Genomic DNA, 21,699 nt, shown 5'->3' on the forward strand with positions numbered 1-21,699 from the left:
TACAGTAACTTCAAGAATAAATTAAATTTCTCTGGACTTACAAGTCTGATGAAAAATAACATTTCCAAATAAGTAGACAAGAATTCTTCCATCAGCCTGGTAATACCTATTTCTACTATATTCATCTTATACGTGTACAACATTTGATTTATATGGAAAAACTTATTTTTTTGGAACTATCAAAGACACCAATTTTTATATAACTCACAAGTACCAAAAAGAGCAGAAAAAGGACTTTGTATATTTTCACACACAGATCGCAGATGCAAAGTAGGAAATCTTTATTATCTTTATAGTCTGCAGGAATCCTAAACAATCAGAATCAATTAAATATTTGCATTTTGAATACACAAATCAAATGGAATGAAATAGTCAAGTGTTACTGAATAATTGTAATTTGTGAAGTATCAGCCATGCAGTTTGTCTTCAGAACTAATACTCTGAAAAACTACAAAAACACATGAAAAAAAGGTTCTATGTTTAATTGAAATTTAAAAGAACATAGACTTTATAACTTTATATGGCAGAGATTATAACATAACACAAGATTACATAACACATACATGTAGTAATGCAATTTTCTCTCACACACCAGCGTGACATCTAAGTCACTTGTTCTACACTGAACTGGTATGTTAAAGAACAACATTGTATTAACTGTATTCTTCACATGCAATTCTCATTCAGAACACCCTTCATATGGATTTATTTCTGTATGTAAATGCAATGGCTTATTTTAAACAGTTACAATATGGTCCAGCAGACTATGCCTGTTGCCTTACTATGTCTTATTCATTTTTAATATCAAACCAGGGGACACTGTTCTAATATCAAATTTGCAGATTTGGCTAAAGATCATACCTTTGCCTGCAGAAACCTTGCAGGTAACACATTAAAGCCTAACTGATCATATGTAACTCAGGGAAGATCTATTGTTATTTCTGTTGCTGTGGTGCTAATTGAAAAATCTATCACGACAGATATGAGAAGAAAGTGAGATTAAAAAAAAATCATGCTGTTCATTCAGTTGTTTCTACTGCAGTTCAGAAAAGCTGAACTCCCTTCCCATAAAAACTAGAACCAAGATGTTCCAACACTTCTTCATTTTATAAAACATTGTCTAAAACAAATACGAAAAATTTGCCAGTGACAGAGTCTTAATATTAACTGCTGATATATCAGGATTTTCACATCCAAACACTGTCTGAAGTTACATTTTTTTCTATTCTTGTAGGTAACAGTTTCTTAGTTATGTATATGTGATACAAAGAAGTCCTGTGGTAGCTCTTCTCCTCAGTTTTACTCCAGTAAACAACTCAATCTGATATTTGGGAGAATTTCATTGTTACTTAGGTGTATTACTCCCATGGCTCATTTACATCCTGGAATTTCAAGAACCAATTCAAGTTAATCAGTTCCATCTAGTAATGAAAAAGCTGTAAATAAAATAAGACAAAATCAGGACACAATAAAATGCAGCATTTTAAGAGTTGAATAAAATACGTCTGGATAGAATCAGCAATCAGTCACATAGACATATTCTTCCTGGTTTGAACTTTAAGATTTGCAATGGAATGTGAAGCTTTGATATAGAAAAAGTTGAAGACAGCCAGGGGTTCATCTTCAGATGTCCAAGATTTCCAGTCAGTATCACTAATATCTAGATTTCTAAGACTCTAATTGGAAAAGTAGAATTTATTTAAAGCTGGCTGGATTTTTTTGTTTGTTCATTTTAAATTATGATAAAATCTGACTAAATTGTCCCTTCAACTTTTCAAGCTATATTTTACTTCAAGTGAATGTCTTTGTTTCTGTCCTGCTAGCATATAAAAAAAGTGAGAAAAATAACATTCGTATACAGTTGTTTCTCCTGACTACATCTACTAGTCAGGTGAGAAGTCTGGAGTATGTACACATGCAAGTGGAACACTTTGGAACATGAGATCCATTCTTCTCACACATCATAATTAGCTGTCAGTTTCACCGTGGACATTTTCCATGTGCACTTTGAGGTAGTCATTTCTTGTAAACTTCTTGTGGCAAAGCTGGCATTCTGCCATTGGGCGATTGGGGTTGTGAGTCAGCTTATGCCGAATCAGCATTTTCTTCAGGCTGAAGGACAAATCACAAACCTAGGCCAGAGAAGACAATAACAAAGACGACAACAGAGATCTTAAAACTTGAAATATGTATAATGTTCCTAATTTTACATCACTGAAGCCATAGCTATGCATAGCTGCAAAACTTAATAAATGAGTTTGTCTTCAAAAGAATAACTTCTTCAGAGACCACTCCTAGGATTATTACTCTGTCCTTCAGTGTTGTACCTTAACAACACATTGAGGTATTCCACTAACGTTACTTTTAGAACACCTATTTTTCTTTCTGGACACAACAAAAATTATGACAAAAATCTTGCAAGCATCTGTCAGTTTAACCTCAAGGGAAACACTTTCTTTCTGATCAGAAGAATGGGATCTGTGGGATCCTAAAAATCAGTTCAAACTGCTGTTATTAGGAGACAGAAATGAGAAAGAAGGGGTTCTTAAGACTACAACAAAGTTAATAACTGTAATGGAGGAAGCCCAACTGCTGCAGTGTTCTTTTGCCAGGCCAAGGAAAAAGATGATATTTGCAAATTAAAGCAATTTCTCTGCTCTTTTACCTGTTGTTTCCCCCCTTCCTACTCTGCACTCCATGCTTTTCAGTCAGCTCTGCTGTTTGAACAGGCAGATGGATAAGGGACTCTGCTATGCTAAAACGATCATTTTTTACACAAATTTCTGTATTGCAGTCAAAATGAAAGGTTAACAGTAAGTTCAGCAAGGAGAAGTTAGAAAAGAAAGAGAAGTTAAGAATCTGTAGGTAAGACATCGAGTTACTTGATATCACATAGTTGATGATGTCATGTTCAACTTCCATCCAGGTATATACTGTAGGCATGAATTTCCCAGAAAAATAATATATATATATATATATATATATATATATATATATATATATATATTTAGAATGTATGCTCTAGTGGTCACATCAGTAGATAAAAATGAACATGTACAGGCTTACAGTCTTAGAATTCCAGACAAAAACAAGTCCTGTGCAAAGGAACTTCAAGAGAACCCAATAGAATATGATGGAAAACAGAATTTTAAATTCATATTGATATCAAACTGGTAATGAAAATGCTGGATGACTCTTTTTAAAAGCAATGTACACAAACAGAATTAACTATACAAACAGATAATTGCAACCTGTAGTATACATATACATTGGTATACTGACAGACAGGCAGCTGAATATGAGCCAGCAGTGTGCCCAGGTGGCCAAGAAGGCCAATGGCATCCTGGCTTGTATCAGGAATGGTCTGGGGAGCAGGACTAGGAAGTCATCCTGCCCCTGTACTCGGCACTGATGAGGCCTCACCTCGAGTACTGTGTTCAGTTTTGGGTACCTCAGTACAGAAAGAACATTGAGGTGATGGAGCAGGTCCAAAGAAGGGCAACAAGGGTTGTGAAAGGCTTGGAGAATATGCCCTACAAGGAGAGACTGAAGGAACTGTGACTGTTTAGTCTAGGGAAAAGAAGGCCGAGGGGAGACCTTATTGCTCTCTTCAAATACATGAAAGGTGCTTACAGTGAGAGCAGTGTTGGTCTCTTCTCACTGGTGACAGGATGAGGGGAACTGGCCTCAAGTTGTGCCAAGTTTAGGTTGGATATTAGGAAAAACTTCTTTACAGAAACTGTTGTTAAGCACTGGAATAGGCTCCCCATGGAGGTGGTTTAGTCACCATCCCTCGATGTGTTTAAAAACAGTTTGGATGCGGTGCTCAGGAACATGATTTAGCAGAGGGCTATTAGAGTTAGGGTAGTATGGTTTTTTGTTGTTGGACTCAATAATCTTAAAGGACTTTTCCAACCTGAACAATTCCATGATTCAATGATTCTATGAATGCCAGCTAAGGCAAAACCATACAATGACCATAAAAAAGGCAACAGCCTGAGGCAAGTTTTGTACCAAAAATATTTTTCCCCAGACAAGAACATTGTATGTGCTACTGCAATGGAACACTTCTGAATTTATGACATGATGTAACAGAGAGAACTATTATACAGCAACTGTAACTTTCCAACTTTTTTCCCTAAACATATAATTACCTCTTTCAGCCCCAAGCAACAGTCACCCTTTGTTAAGTGATGATGAATGTTACTTACAGCATTCACTGGCTGGGTTTTAATACTGCTTTTGTCAAGTACCATTTTCTATTTCTCCTCCACAAAGTGAACTCATGTACCTACACTTGCTCTCATGTTTCAACGTGTTAGAAGTGTCTTGTCTTTGTTAACACACATTTCCTGAACATTAGGAAGCCAATCATGGATATACACACATAAATCGTATGTATTCTGTGCATCTTACATACACCTCACAATTTCAAAAAACAAAACAAAACAAAACAATGAGAATATAGTAACAGATAGAGTTCAAGGAGCAAATTCAGCTTCCATTGAGGTAACTTCCAAAAAGTTCTGTAATGACTGCATATTATATTCACAAAAAGAGAAGACAGTTTTCAAAAACGTTCCAAGGTAGAAGTAGAATCTATAGTATCCACTTTGAATGGGATGTCAGAACATAAAACCACAGAACAAAAAGAACCAGCCTAAGAGCCATTCAGACCAGTATTAACCTTCCTCCAAAAGTTTTCAATAGCAAAAAAAGCTAAGGTAAACATAACATAAACCTCTTTGTGACGCAGTAAGCCAATCAGCTTTAGAGATTTCCTCAGAAGTTATTGGTAATAAAAATAAAATATTCATATAAATATAATAATATTTATTTCTTATTATATTTATTTAATAAAAGAAAAATCTCTTGATTTTTAAGGTGAACTGCTTATAGCACAGTCTCATGGTAATTTTTTTCATTTATAATGCTCATTTAACAACTGGATCTAGAATCACGTCTTGCCATTGCTCTATGATATTTTACTACCTGACTTCTTCAAAAAGAAAATAACAAATGCAGGATCGTTACCTGAAGTTATGATGTATCTTGTGCTGTGCTCAAACATACAAATATCTTATTTCAAGAGTTTGTTTTATATCTCAATTTTACAAGCAAGGCTGACATTTTATGGATTTACAACTGACTTTCTTACTTGCACTGGAATTCTAATCATTCTCTCCAAAATGATAAAAGTTTTGACTGATGTTTAAAAAAAAAGTGTAGGGTCAACTAAAGGCAGAGCAGTGGGAAATACTGCACTGGAAATAAACCAGGATAAGTAGCACTTGACCTTTCAGCCCCAAAAGAATAATATCTTGTCTCCGAGGAAACTGAAGTTCAACTGCCCTTCCAGTTAAAAGCAGGCATGCATTCGGAGAAAGATGCAGTATACTAGGATAAACGTATTTCATGTTTCTGTATTTCAGTTTTTATTTTTCCTCATGATTCATAATAGAAATTTAAAATTGGAATATTCAATTTCCACTATTATCAGTGGAAAGTGAAGTCTTTGCTTCATTAAAAGCAAGCTCTAAAATTGCTTTCGATGACTGATAATACACAGAAATGACCATGTAAAGAAAGTGCAGCACCTTCAAATGGGCTATATGAATTAGTTTTACATTGTATTACATGAAGCAGGAGAGCACTGTAAACACTTCGGCAAGTGAATATTGCATGAATGAGCGGTAGTGACAACAGCTATGCATGTTAAAAGCAGGAAAACTCAGCAATCTTGGTAGTGTGTTGCTGGCCAAATAAGAGTGCTGAAGAATGATTTGAGTGAAACATGACAGTAATCTAAAGCATTAAAAAAACTGCAATAAGTGAAGGTACGTAAGAATTCTTGGGAAAGGATGAGGGCTAGGTACAGATCACAGCTGTTTCAAGGAATACTATGATTTCAGAAAACAAATTGCTATCTTGTTAGTAGGAAGACTGAAGAATTATTTGAAGCAGGAAAGCACATTTCCATGCAGTTCCTATAACAAATTAAAGAAAAAAGTGTAAAATAAAGCAACCCTCCCCATACTGGTCTCAAAAAGCATACAGTGTATCCAAGACCAGTAGTTCTTGGATCCAAAGTGTGGGAAAGTTTGCTCTTAGACTGCAAGCCATCAGCTGCTAAACTGTACAGCAATCTGAGAACTGAAAATATTACTGACAATGACCTCAAATTCTCAAGGTGCCCTCTATAGCCAAAATAAGATTATCCCAAAAGAATGCAGCAAATCTTCTGACTTATAGATATCAGTAAAATTTGCTACTATTGATTCTGAAATTTTTCATTCAGTGAATTTTAGTCTTAACAAAATGTTAGACTATGACATTAAAAGCCAGATCAATTAGTAGAGCCTTCTGACTTTCATGCAAAGTCGTTATTCTAGACTTGCATCCAATTTTAGAAATTTCTGAACAATTCTACAACTCTTCTGACTGAACCAACTAGGATATAGCTGAAAACAGATAGTTTGCTTTAGACTAATTCAATCAGCGCTAGAATCACAAAACAAAGAATCCGCACTCATTTTATTCCCTGGGCTGATGGCCTCACTAAATCCTCAAACAAAGATTTTAAATCCAGTATTTGATAATTCTGAATGTCACTCCTTGCCAATTGTTTCTACATATTCAACCTTTCCATACATCCTGGAAGTGATGAGATGCATTGTATAGAGGATGGGACATGCTTTAATTGACAGTGATCTATGAACTGTAATACAATATTCTGCATTTCAGAATTGCAAACATACACTGCATCTGTGATTTCTTCATCATTCAAAGAAAACACATAGATATTGAAAATAACACACAGATTTACTTAAACAAAAATAAGACATTCTGAATTCGTACTTGTGTTACTGAACATCAAAAAGCATTCAGATTCTTTGTAATGCCTTCAATAACTTTTCCGTATAAGCTCCTCTCTCCCACTATTAACCTGTCAAACAATCAAAGGGAAATCCAACTAGTATAAATTTGTAACTTGCAACACCCAAATTGCATTAAGAATGGTGAAAATAGCACTTATGGGAGACAAAACCATTAAAAAAGTGCGTGCAGTGCTCTTGGCAACCGCAGAGGTTACATAAAATTCACCAAAATGGTCTTTCATGACCTAGGCAATCGAAGACCTATTAGGTGTAACTTTATGCCACAGTCAATGGATGCAAGGCTACATTCTCACTGAAGATAAGCCTTGATCCTGCACCGAAGTCAAGAAGACAAACAGATAGATCAACTCACATCACACTGAAACGGCTTCTCTCCGGTGTGGGTTCTCATGTGCTCATCTAGGCCTCGTTTTTGACTGAAAGCCTTGTTACACTCAGAACATTGGTATGGCTTTTCCTGTATGAAATGACAACAGTGAGTGAAAGTGAGTCAACACAGAGCCCAAGTCATTAAAGGAGTGGAATTCCATGCTGGATGGTGCAAGTTTTATATTCTCTCTAAGGGATTACAGTCAGTGAAAACAACAGAAAACGACTTTCAGATGATTAAGTGAAAGCTGGGAAAGCTGTGGCCTGACAGTTTCCACTTCAACACCCACTTACGAATTAATTATCTGTTTCAGTCTTTCAAACCCAGTCATTTTGGAAGTCTGTTTTTTGTAATATGAAAGGTACAAAAACATAAAATTTCAATGTGTTTTCCTGCATCCACCACAAAAACTTACAGCATAAAGACTAGTAAGATGTCTATAAAACCTCACATTCTTTACCAGGTTTCCAAGGAAGGGAAAATGAGGGGAAGAACCGGGGGTACAAGAAAAGCTTGCAGTAGAGAAAAAAAGCTTATTTTGAAAAAAGTGATGACAGAAGGTTAATCACAAATTCATTGCAGAATCTCAGAAGAAGTACAGATGGCAATCTAGCCATCTGTATTTTTATTAGTACTATTGGTTAGCAGCTACTGTAACACACAACATTATAAAAGTAGCACGTTCACTGACCTCAAATGCTTAAATATTAGAGGTAAGTATGGAAAACCACTTATATAGAGATTTCCTTCTTCAAAGTTCTTCCTTAATATATAAACCTATATATAGGTAATTCATCCTTTATCCCACTAAACTTATGAAAGAACTGCATGGAAAACAATATCTAAATGAAGTAATTAAATATGAACATAAGCATTATGGCACTATAAATTGTTTCACCGATGATTCTGAAGCTCTAGAGGCATGTTTATTTTCAGACAATCATACTTTTCCATTTTCATTCTACTTTCTTTTTCCTGTGTTCCCCAATTACATATTGCTTGAATTCAAATGACAGATATATGCTCAAATTACCACTAAGGAATTTTCACTAGGTAAAACTGAAAATAAAAATTGATAATCAATGGGCAATAAAAATGTTAACTCCATGAATTAACAAATAATAGTAATTAACCATATATATGGTCTTTTGGGAGGTACTGTGAGATCCAATGCTAAGGGAGAATGAACAAGTCAGGTAAGGTTTTAAAGCTAAAAACTGTTATTGACTTCCAGTTCCGAGTATGTAGGGGAAAAAACATCTCTATGTATTGCTTAATTTTGCCAGGTGCTCATCATAAACTGCATAAATTAAAAAGCAGAAAATCAATCAGTGCTGTTCTGGGTAAAACCCAAACTCTAGGGCAGCTCTTTGCAGTATCCAGAGACAGAGACATGAAGTTTCCTAGAAGAGGTTCTGTCAAAGAAATGTCTCAGCTTGCAGTGACAGGAAGCTCCATCAACAGGGAAAAGTGGTTCTTTAGCAGTATCAATTTTACATTTGAGTGTATTATGAAATTTTAAAAAGTACATTATAGTTTAATTCAAGACAAAACTGTCTGCTGACACAGCCTGACTAGATGGTGTCCAGCTGCACATCATTAAGTAGAGCCTAATAGAAGCCCTTAACAAAGTTTTCTTTGTAAGATTCTCCTTACACTTTTATCTTGTGGTTTTTTTTTTGTTTGTTTGTTTTTTTTCCAACATTAACTTAATTTTGTAATTTCCACAACACTTTAGTGTAGAGTAAAACATAAATTACTTTTAAAATACCTCTACTGATCTTAAATTACCATCTACACTAAAAACTTTGTAATTAAATTTTCTGGATTGCCTGAAGACTTCATGAAGCATTATTTTTTTAAGGCAATATATGGATAAGTCATACGAAAAGCAGGTTACTGCAACACCTTTAATAGGTTTTGCATTGTGGTTAACATAAACCACATTTTCTGTGAGTTCTCAGAAAACAACCTTTCTTTGTGCAAGTTGTTCCACAACAAGGGAAAATGTAAAGTATATGATGTGTATATTTAAAACACCTCTGAAAAAAATCAATTATTGCAAACAGTATCAGTTACACTTGCTTTCTTTTTATCATCTTGTTCTAAAGGAAACTGAAGGGTTAACTTGATTATGATTAGCTTCATCATTTCAGAGTCAAATGGCCTTCAGAAGTGCCTAGGTTCCATTTTAGAGAGAACACCAATATGAACACCAGGACGTTAGTCACAAGCCTCGGTAGTAATACTGCCACTGAGGTTACATGCATTTGTATGATCTGTACAATTCCATACTGTGGGAGGAAAAAAAGTAGAAAAAAAAAACAAAACAAAACATATCTATTGATTCTCCTGGCATTTACATTCAAATTCACGTAGGTAGCACATGAAACATATCCAAAGCTTCCTTTGATCTTATTTTAGATCCCTTACATCTGTATATTCCACTGACTTCAGCAGACACAGTTTTGATTCACATCAGCCTGCTCTCTCCATTAAGCTGCCCTTCACTCACATTTCTGCTCATTAAAAAAACATAAGATAAATTATAACAAAAAAGCTGTGTTATACAGTTATATATACACATATGCATATGTATATATGTATGTATGTATGTATTTAAAAACACAGCAATAATCTGAAGGAATTGAAATGCCACCACAAAAGGACAACATGGTCAATGATGCGATTTGAATAAAGTTGGAAAAGGGAATAACAAGCTAACTGTCAACAAAACAGGAAGTCAGCAAAAGGATCAGATAAGTTTGACTTCAGAGGAGTTAGCAAATGCTAGCAGTATAAATCTAAAATCTTAAGGCATCTGCCAGCCTATGGTTATGGTGGCAGCAAAGCCAAAGGCTTACATGTGTTTCCTTTTATTGATGATGCAAGTGAGGAAGGGAGCTGAGAGACAGAGATCAGAGATAGAATTTGGCTGATACTGAAGTGATTTAGTATTACTCTCTTAAGTATACCAGGTCTAAATAGAAATACATAGATGGAGATTACTAATGTTTCTGCCTTTAAACAATGAAAGTCAAGAAAGACCCAGGAGAGCCTAAATGAGACTTGCCATTCTGGAAGGTGTTTCTCTGTGAAAATGGTACTCTAATGTAGAAGCTCACATCTCTGGTAATTTTTAGCTTATGAAATTTAAAAAATTAAAAATAAAAATAAATAAATAAAAAGGAAAGAGCAGAATTTTAACAACAACTGTGATAAATAAAAACATTATCTTCTCTCCAGTGCACACTTTCTCTGCCTTTGGATAGCTGAATCATAAATATTACCTTGGACTCAACACAAATTGTGCCTTGCACTGGAAAAGAGATGAAAATGTCAGGGTGAAACACACTGACCATCTTAAGTGTTACATGACAATCAATGAACTAGATGTGAATTTTCTTTGTGCTGACAACTGAACAATCAGGAAAGCCGAGAAAAACATATTACATTTTATATTACTTAATAATAAAAGATTTCTTTTCGCCCCGGAAACATACAAAATTCACATCTCTATAACAGACAAGTCTAGAGGCAAACATGACATATTTAGGGAAAATAATAAGGCTGCTACCCGTGATTGCAGCACACATACACAAAGCTTCTTGGTAAAGCCAGAATGATTTTGAAAAGACCTCAACCCAAGTTCCTTAATATACCTGACACAGAACTTTCAGGGGTGTGATTTACTCTTACTAAAGGAAACACAAGAGATAAAAAAGTGTTGTTGAAAAAAAATAGCAAGAATGGACTAGAACAAACACGATCACTCAGAAGTCATTAAACTGTATCGGCCAGACTTGCAGCTACCAACAACATAGGAAAAGCAGTGGTGAAACCTGCTGTAGAATTTAGGACAGAGACAGACTCTGAGTACTGGGAGCGTTATCTAGAGGTCATCTTAAGCATTCAGGGAAGCTTAAGACATAAATGTTTTATACTTCACATGTGCCATTTATTTGTATGCTTTAAATCTTTTGCTAGCACCAGTAACAGCCTATTATATTCATTACTGATTATTACTGTTGATGTGAGCCTCAAAGTACACTAAGAAGCTCTTTGGACAATTGGAGGTGACATCTACTAAAAATGGTGACCAGAACAGGTACCATTTTGGTCAACAGATCCATCTGAAAGGGAGCTGAAGAGACAGAACTACAAGAGCCCAGAAGGAGTTCAACCTGAGGTAGCCTACACAGGGTTCAAAATGCATACCTGTAAACAACTAAAACCGCAAGGCGAGCTGTGGGTAACAGAAAATGTCTACCAAAAGTAAAACAGAACAGCAATGAATAAGAAGACACAGGGAACCTGAAGGATCCTTCTGCTTGTTCTTGAAACCCCCCAGCAGATAGTGCCAGACTATGCTGAGGGAGCCAGGCCATGTGGGTTGCTCTCTATAAGAAGACCTGTTAGACAGCAGCTGTGTTAACAGACTGTTAAGCCTCAGCAAATTCCAGTGTCAATATACAGCTTTTTCTATATAGAGAGTGATGGGTAGTTTCAATGTCAATGAAGTGGTGACATGTAATGTAACACTCAATTCTTTTAAAAAGATCACCTTTCATCTTCACTGAAGGGTAGGAAATTGAGAAATAGTGCAGTATGAAAGACAGCAAAGTGTCTACTGAAACAAGGGTGGCTTATGTAGTTACACTTCAGCCCTTAAAACAAACCATTAAGCTGATTAATGTCAGGAAAAAAACCATCAGTGACACTTTCTTCTAGGTCATCACCACTAGCAACACAACCCCTGTTGAGAAGAGAGGCTAAGTCACTTCAGATCACAGATGGTGCAAGTTAATGGAGTCCAGTTTTGTATGTAAGTGTGAAAAATGTGAAAGAACTAACAAGATGCTCTCTTTGTAATTGGAGGGAGTTTGGAAGTCATAGCAAGCAGATCTCCCACAGACAAAGGTCCACTTAAACTATCAGACTTGCATTAAATTACTGGAAAAATGTTGACACAGAAAGACAAAGGCTGATGAGAATTTATAACCCTCTAGAAGTAGTAGGGCTTTGAATCTTATAATGATTAAAGCTCAATAAACAAGAGAAAGTTAGACAGTTAATAAATCACTTTAGAAATACACACTTCCTCCACTGAAAAGTAGAATTCTTCTAAAAATATTTCCAATGGCTACAGCAGGCACAGAAATCTTCCTGTTGAAACAATAGTGAAATGCTCCTGGCAAATTAAAACAAAAATTTTTGTTAGGAAAGTTCTCTATTACTTCACTTTTTGGGTTTTTGAAAAAAATATGCAATCTTCTAAAGACAGCTGAAGTGAACATAAAAGCACACATCTACATTTAAAAGCCTGTCAGAAGTTAAAAGCTGTATTTCTCCAAAAACTGTACTATTTGCACTTAGCTGGACTTTACCATTACCATCTTTCTTTCTACAGTAGTTCTACCCATTTGCTATCTACCATTAATTGCGAAGTTTTACTCCTTTTTTTTCTTTCTTTTTTTATTTCAGTTTTTTAAACTGCTGAAGCCATTTCTGCCCTAAGATTTAGAGAAAGAGGGGATTCTTTGACCAGCCATGATAAGAACCAAACAGATGCTGATCTGCTCCTGGAAGAAAAACAATATCAGTACCAAGAATATGTTCTCCTTATACCAGCAAAAACATATTTAGTCAATGTTGTTTTTTTGTTGTTTTTTTTTTTTTTTCTTTTTTCTTTTTTTCTTTTGGCAAGTGTGAAAATATGGTTGCACTGGGATTCAATCCTCCTGTATTCTGTATACAAATAGAGATATCGTATGCAAAGAAAAGTGCAGCGCCAGCAATGTCATCACCCTCAGGCACAGATGTTTGGAACTCACTCATGTGACACCAGTGGGAAAATATAGAGAAATATACCCTCCTGCTGTAGGCAAATATCAGGCTCACGATCACCTGGGGAACCTGAACATCTATATGTCTATGGGTCCTGATGACATGCACTCCAGAGTCCTCAGGGAACTGGCTGACATAGTCACCAAGGCACTCTCGATGATATCTGAAAAGTCATTGTGATCAGGTGAAGTCCCATTTTTAAGTAGGGTAGAAGGACAATCCAGTGAGTGATTAACTTCTAAAGTGTATCTTTACACTGAACACACTCATATGACTGCAGCCTACACAGATATATTAATTCAAGCTTCTGTGAGACTAATTTTCTCAGCCACCACTGAATATTAATCATGGAATTTAGGAAATCAAGGGCTGACTTTAAAATCATAGAAATACATGGAATTACTGAGCCAGGAATTGGATCTGATGATCAACCTTTGTAGGTTACTTTCAGCTTGGGATATGCTATGAGTTTGCACATCCAGAAATACACAACATCAATTGCTGTCTACAGTCCAGTTCCATTTAATGTCTGTGTATGTGTGAAAAAGCTGGCCACATATTTCACACGTGGAAAAGTTAGTGGCAAAATTACAAAAAATATGCTTATCGCCTATTTGTTCTTTTATTATATCCCTGAACTTTTAAAAACATAGCTCAACATTTATATATTTTTAATAGTATATTTATATATTTATATATAGTAGTATATTTATACTTTTTTTAAAATAGTAGGAGTCTATGAATAAAAAAAAAAGGAAACGTAGCTAAGAATACACTGTAATTTCTCTATTTTTCAACTATTAGCTCAGAAACATACAACGAGGATTAAAGCCAGCAGACTTTCAACCATCAGAAACCAGGTTATTAGGCAAGCTACAGATGTCAGATCTATCTGTTACACATAAAAGTATAAATGTGAAATATTCTAGCCAAACGATAAAAAGCATTTGGGAATGACTTCTACACTACCTGTTTTCCATCACTGTCATGTATTTAACTGAAACAATGTAATAAATCTACATTTTTAAAAGTACTGAAAATATCTATTTGACATAACAGTAATTCTGGGCACCTATCAACTATTAAATTTCCCAACATTAACAGTTTTTTCTCCCTGTTTAAATTTAGACTACCTAAGATTGTGCCTTGTACTGAATAGAGCATTAGGGAAAAGCCCAACTTTACTGTACAGCAAAGAATGGATGCATATCTTTTCAATACAGGATATATTTTATGAATTTGCTTTATTAAGAAATTCACTGAGTTCCTCATTTACATTTTCTTAGGCTGTTATACTTCTTAAGAAGAAAACAAACAAATCAGGCATGTCTGCTTTTAAAGAAGCAAATCAGCACTCCGGTGAAATTTCAACATTAGATGGTTAGTATTTTCTTATTTCATCAGTAGGAAATTTGGCTTACCTTCCCTGCTTACTCTGGAGTTTGAGCTTACACCTGTGGCCACCCAGGTTGTACCAAGTTTAGCAGCTGTCAGACCTTAACTTTCTAAAATAATTTTTCCAGCAGCCTTCCCTGATCCACAGGATCAGGTTTGGCATTTTATCCCACTGGTAAAACATATCTAAATTTAAATTGTTAAAGGTCATAATATTACATTTGACCTACTTCACAATTTTTCTGGCCAAAAGACAAGACTTTTTTTTCCCCCCCAAGATATCTAGAAGAAAAGCTCTTGAGAAAGGGTGCTATAGTTGTGCTTATTCTGTTTTGCTAGGTATAGCTGATACAAAAATACTACAGAATTTACACAACTTGTCATTTTTTTCTTGAAATAATTATCTTTAAGAAGGCATGCAAGCATATATTTCAAAGTAAAATGAACGCAGAGAACAAAAAATAGAATAAGCTGTTATCTTTACAATCCTTTGTCTTCAAAAGCCAACAGATAAAAAAATCTCTAGAAAGATATCTCAAGAATGACTTCCTGACTTTTCTTGTTCTTAGAACTGATAGAAATAAACACTAGCAAATACATTACATTTCTTACTACCTAATCTTTAATTCAGCCTTTATTTAAATGGCTTAGGATCACAGAATGAATCATAGGGAATTAATATCATAATGAGAAGATTCTGCACAGTTATTTCTGCACAAGTATAATCTTTCTTCACTGGGAACTCTTACACAGTAACTACTTTAATCTTTACATTCAGATCAGGTGTTTGCTTTTTAGGCACACATTCCAAATGTCACCTTTCACTGTCCTTAGGTGTGCACACATGAAATCATGCAACTTTGATTCCTTTTGGAAAATAATTAAACCAGAAGATGCATACCAGGGTTTGTTGCTGCACAGAAGGACAAGATTACACATAATCCTCAGCAAAGTCCTTGAAACATATACAAAATAAATGAATATAAATGAGGTCCTCAGGTCTAATTGTTTCACTTCACATAACTGCTACTGCAGACTACTACTTGCTACCATAGACACAGCCTCTGAGTTCCATAATGAAAAACACCTCCACAAACACTCCTAGCACCTGAGAGAGGCTACAATGTGATTGAGTGTACTGGCTTCAAAAAGGACTTGCATGAGTAGCTCAGAATTTTCACTTCAGTCTGTTTGGTTAAAGATCTGAAATGCTCAAAACTAGCTATCTGACATATTTATTAAATACAAATTTGTAAACATACCAGCCCTGTAAAGGAAACTATCTTAATCTTTCTAAGTCTTGATCACACCCACAAAACTAGAGTGAAGGGATAATGGGCAAGAATGCTAGAGAATTACCATCTCTTCTATAGCAGTTAATGTATATCTGATTTGGATAAATTAATATAAAATGCTATTTATATGTATATGAGCTTCTCTGTGAAGCTTCATAAAAGGAGTAACACATAAACAACATGACAGCAAAAAGAAGCATAACATGATTCTTTGGGATTCATTTTGTGGTTTTGCCTGCATACTTTTAATCATTTAGTGAAATGGTAACGATTTCCAGTCATCTGCTTAGCACACTTGCACATAAGAAAGAAAAAAAAACTGAAATATAAACTGTATATATATGTGATCACTACAGCCTTAGTATATGGAAACACTCAAATCACATTTGGCATGAACTGAGCTGTACAGAATCTCTCATTCTTTCCTTCTGTAAGGATATTTTAATAGAATATTGTTCAATACATTTAAAATCTGATTTTATTACCCTCAGTGTATTAAAACTTCTGTTTCTCTGATTATAACATCTACACACATTAGGGAAAAATTTCCAATCTTTAAAAGTTGTTTTCTAACTCTTCCCTTTCCTATTACCTAAATAATAAGCATTGGTCAAATTTTTCTTCCATCATTGATGAGTAGCTTATTTTCTTTTCCCTCCTGTTCTCACATCAATTTAAGTTCTCAGTTTTCCTTTCAGTTCTATTTGATGGAAGCATTTTGGGAACCAGGTGGTAAATTTCAAAGACTTTTGTTTTTAATTTTTTTCTGCAAAATGTGACAACATATGGGAATACACGTAAGCAGTAAATTATGTAAAAAGAGATAGTAGTAACTAACTAAAACCAGCAATAAAAGAGCAAATTCCCTACTAATGTGTATAATTACTTTTCAAAGTATAGCTAAGGGCAAGAACACCCTACAAAAGTACACTCAGCTGAAGAGTAACTCTATTCAGTGCTCCATTCAACACCACTTGAAATAACTTTTGAAATACTTTGATGCACATACAACAATCAGAAAAATATAGAATTATCAGGACGAAACTACACAACTTTCCTCCATTGAAACACTTCATTTTCTAAGACAGTAGGATTTGCAGTTCCACAAAAAGTAAACACTCTTCAGTTTATTTAAAAGTTTGAAGCAATGAAGATAATGTTTGTAAAGCTCTCTAGCCTCACTCGCATGATTTTGAAGAAAGAAAATATCATCTGTTGCAAAATACTGCATTCAACAGAGATGCACCATTACAAGCTTTAAAGGCCTATTCTTAGTCTTTTATTTTTCCGCATAGGATGCTGGTGATTTTGAGGTGGTTTGGTTTTTTGTTTGATGGTTTGGGGTTGTTATTTGGGGTGTTAGTTTTATCTCTTTACTCAAACTATTTAAGAAATCAGAAAAAAAAAAAAAAAAAAAAAAAAAAAAAGCTTTTATTATGACATAGATGATTGTATTTACTGCTTCTCCCATCCATACTCACATGATGTGGTAATAAAATTTCTCCTTATGAAGAAATAATAATATGAGACAGTAAAAATAGAATAGGTTTCATTACAATTCTTAAAGTGATTCAACAGTTGAAAAGAGTGAGAAATAATGAACAACATGGAACTAGTCTGTTCTCAGCAAAACACCAGGAAGCTATGCCATTAGCTACAACTTCACGCAAGTCCTCCAGTTAATGCCCCAAAGACCTGGGTAAAATGCTAGAAAATAAAATATGCAGCTTTGATATTATATTCGCGTAGAGAAAAAGCTATTCTGAGGGCAGATTTGCATATGGAAACTACAAAATTCACTTCTACTCCCCTCCACTCATATGCTAAGCAATAATGAAGCTGATTGGTTTGACCTCCTGGCAGCCTTGATTTTCATAAGCAGCAACAGCTCCCAAGAATTACCAGTAAAAGGAAGATTTTTTTTTATTATTTTTTCTTCTTATAGCGGAAGGGATGGCTAGAGGCAGTTAACACAGTGGCTGTTAGACATGCTTAACTTTGCCTGAGATCACCCTTTGCTATGGGAATTCAGTATCAGGCTGTTTGAGGACAGCTCTGCAACTCTTTGCTAGAAAGGAAAGGAAGGTATTGCTGAGTTTCACCTCAGCTCTGAGCAACGTGATTAGATGTAGATGTGCATGTTTGCTGCAAGGGAACTGGACCAGAAGACCTCTAATGGTTCCTTCCAAGTCAAACAAATCTAGCTTAATGTTTATCACCCATTAATAAACTACAGCCTCTACAAAAGCTCACAGTGTCTGGTTTTTTCAAAAACAATAAGAATCAAAGTACTGAATACTGAAGTTTAAAGGACGGTGAAGCCTTTCTAGAATTGCTTCCTAAGGAAACAATCACAAATATTAGCTTAGAAATAACCACAAATTGCAAGAAGAAAATCATACTGTTATTATTTAAACAGAAGACAATGAACTCGGGAAAAACAGAAGGCCTCTAAGGGAGACAGAATTTAACAGTTAATGATTTAAAGCTTCTCATTTGGGTAAGCATGAAATACTTTGGTCAGTATAGCCTTACTTCTGTGTAAACAGGAGATGTTTACTTTTCCCCACATGTGATTATAAATAATTCTCAAATAGCCACCAAAGCAAATAAGCTACACTTACCCTTGTGTGGGTGCGAATATGCATCTTCAGTCCATCATTCTTGCTGAAAGCTTTGTCACAGTAAGGACACTGGTAAGGACGCTCACCTGAAAATAAGGAAAGCAAGGTCTTGTACCATGGTTATTTGACAAACTGAGGCATTTCTTTTTCTGACCTTGTTTTCACAACTCGAACAAAAAGGAAGATAAGTATCTGCAAAATTATAAATTAAGGTCCACCTGGGCAAGATGCAGGACTGGTTCAAAATATTACTCTTCATTACTTATTTCTGTCTTAACAAGATTCCAACAAACAAATCAATAAAACATCAAAAAACTCTATTGCCTTCAGCCAAACCATATACTGCAAGTGGTCACTTTCTGGGTGGTAGAATCTAATCTAAATATGAAATACACTCTTTTTTAATGCTACACCTAAACTATTCCATAAACTAGTTACTATTTTTCCATGAAAGTTTATGCAATTATTCCTGCTGATATAAGTAACTGAAACAGAAGCAGAATGTTCTTTGCATCTCCCTTGCAGTTCTCTTATCTTAAAGGTATTTAGTTTAATGCTCTGTTAAATCAGTGTCATCTAGGAATGATTTTGCTGATTATTGCAAACCCAGTGTAATGTGGATACAAAGCTATTCAGAATCACAACATTAAAATATTCTAAGACAACTCAATAATATGTAAGAAACATGTAATTTCGAAAAGACATTTTAATTTTGAATTCTTTAGCCTATGTAATGGAATCTCACTCTATTGACTCATTTTTCCTATAAGGATGTTCCTAAAAACGCAGCTCAGCATATCAAGATACAATAACTTGTTCTACTAACACATTTGAATCTGCTCTACACAGTCACCATGCTGAAGATGCAATAAACCTTTATATGAAGATACGGGTGAAGTAAAGCTCGTTCTACTAAGCCAATGCAAAGAGTCCTGCTCAAGAAGTAACTTCCATATACATAGAGAAAGTTAACATAGTTCAAATGTCTGATGATTTGAGGAGATTTGAGGACAGTTGAGACTAGACGATTATTTAAGTAAGGGGATATGAAATTTCTTCTGTAGAATTTTCTGTTATTTTCTCTTTTCTTACTGTTCAGACAACTTTCAATGACAGCAGCAAATCTTTGTAGTAAGACAACTGTGAAATAGAAATATTTTTTCTCTTTGTACTCTGTCCGTAAGCAAATTTACATCGAGTAGTTTGAAATACGACTCTTTCTCATGACCCTTGACTTTAATCCATGCCTCTGTCTTTCAAACTGTCCAACAGTTGTCAGTGTTCCAATATTTAATTCAGCAGACATTTTTATGTTTCAGAGCTTTTGGATGTAGAAAGTTAAAGCTTTCAGTGATTTGTAAGTACATGAGTAGTCACAGGTAGGAGTTGTACCTCTCCTCCCTCACTCTGTCTGTCCCCAGCCTGCTTTAAATAGAAATCATTTTACATTCAAGAGATGGTTTTGAGCTTGTCTCTAACTCAATAAACAGCGTCCTCCAGAAACTAACCATGGAGATCGTATCTGATTTAGTAAGGCCTTAAGAGCCTTCAGGAGATACCAGTAGAGGGCACCAGCATGACTTCATATTAACTTGTTACACCTGAAAAAGACCAACTTCAAGCAGCTATTACGTACTGTAAGTTTTCAAAAACCTCTATTGTTCCAGAAATTAAATTTACCACATAACAAAGACTATGAGCTCTGAGTTGACATTTGGTGACACCCTATTTTTCTAAATTACACAAATAACCTCTCACACATTTGTGTCATTAATAATTGTTAGAACAACTTAAAGGATGATCCCAAACAAATTTACTGTTGCTCTTATTTTACTTCATTTAAATTACAGTTTGTAGCCTGTAAGTTCAATGCCCAATATATATATATATATATATATGTGTGTGTGTGTGTGCGTGTGTGTGTGTGCGCGCTTCTGTACTTAGATAATCAACTGTTTCATTGTGTACTTACACCTTTTATATGTATAACTTATGTTTTATCTCAAGTTTTGGGGATTTTACAAGAAGAAACCTGGGTCACTTAAGATAAAACAGTGCATGCAACAGTCAAATTTTCCTCTGGGCAACCTGTTCCAGTGCCTTTGAATCATTTTTGAATCCTCTTCTGGATACAAACGCAGGTTTTCAAAAGCAGTGTCATTTCACCAAGTGAGAATTTGGTTTGGGTTTTAAATTTTACTTATTAAATATATTGATAACATGCAGAAAAAAATCTTCAACATTTGAGTATAATACCATGAACTAATCTTGAAAGTTCACAATTGGAAAATATGTGAAGAAGGTCTGCCTTCTACACTGTGGTTCACAACTCTGCCATTAAACTGCAACTGAGAATATGATCTGCATTTAAACGGGCTTTCTTTTATATTACAGTATCAAAATCCACTAAGCATATTAAATACAGCTTGTTCAGTCAACATGCCTGGAAGTAATGTTGTAAATGTAACAATAACTGCAAACAACTTATATCAAAATAGCAAAGCATTCAAGTAAGATGGAAGTAATAAATGCTTTGACTACAGTCAAGTTACAGCTGACTGTCACGTTCCTGCTACCCAAGAACAAATGGCTCAACACATTAAGGGCACTTCTGTACAAATAACCCCAAATAAATAATCCTTAGATACACTGCTGTGGATTTAACATAATTCAAAGTCTAGACATTCTACTTCCAGATTTTGTATGAATAAAAACAAAGCTTTTAACATAATAAAAATAAATTTAACCCTAATACATGGATTATGAAAAACAATTCCACAATGGAAAACCATATGGGATTTTGATTTGAAAAGATGCCATGATAGAATTGCTATTTTTAATTTTGCATATTTAGCTTGGAATCATAATATCTACTGGACTTCAATACGGCATAAAAAGTTAAAAGACCAGGATCTTCCATTCCAGTTCACCTTGAGACAGTTTTCTCTGAGATGTTTGCAATCAAAGGTGCTATGAGGCAATAATTTGAATCAGTTGAAAACTCAGATTTTCCAGACTCAGATACCTCAGCAAGTAAACTGGAAATTATAAAATCAGGTAGAAACCTGATCTAAGAAAAAAAAAAAAAAACAAAAAAAAACTGCCCAACATTTAACAGAGAAACAGTCCTAAACTATAAAACTATACAAAAAGCCTGAAGACAAAAAAAAATGAGAGTGAGGCATAAAAATGATGGTCAACAGCATGCAAAAGTACACCTTCCATGAGCTATTACATTGTGTTTTGGAATCAATCTATCAAGCTGTGTA

The 21,699-nt window shown here is 34.9% G+C and overlaps 1 protein-coding gene across 2 annotated transcripts in view; it reads right to left on the bottom strand.

Annotated features, from left to right (window-relative positions):
* Nucleotides 1–710: 710 nt before the first annotated feature.
* Nucleotides 711–21,699, bottom strand: part of PRDM5 (PR/SET domain 5) — a 79,024-nt gene continuing 58,035 nt past the window's right edge. For both annotated transcript variants that reach the window (XM_072335635.1, XM_072335634.1), the window contains exons 14-16: nt 18,431–18,516; nt 7,252–7,356; nt 711–2,132 (exon numbers count right to left, since the gene is read on the bottom strand). In XM_072335635.1, coding sequence (XP_072191736.1) covers nt 1,968–2,132; nt 7,252–7,356; nt 18,431–18,516 — 356 coding nt within the window. In that variant the 3' untranslated portion in view covers nt 711–1,967. The remainder of the gene's footprint in view (nt 2,133–7,251; nt 7,357–18,430; nt 18,517–21,699) is intronic.

This window comes from Excalfactoria chinensis, chromosome 4 (assembly GCF_039878825.1).
Source record: "Excalfactoria chinensis isolate bCotChi1 chromosome 4, bCotChi1.hap2, whole genome shotgun sequence".
NCBI lineage: Eukaryota > Metazoa > Chordata > Aves > Galliformes > Phasianidae > Excalfactoria > Excalfactoria chinensis.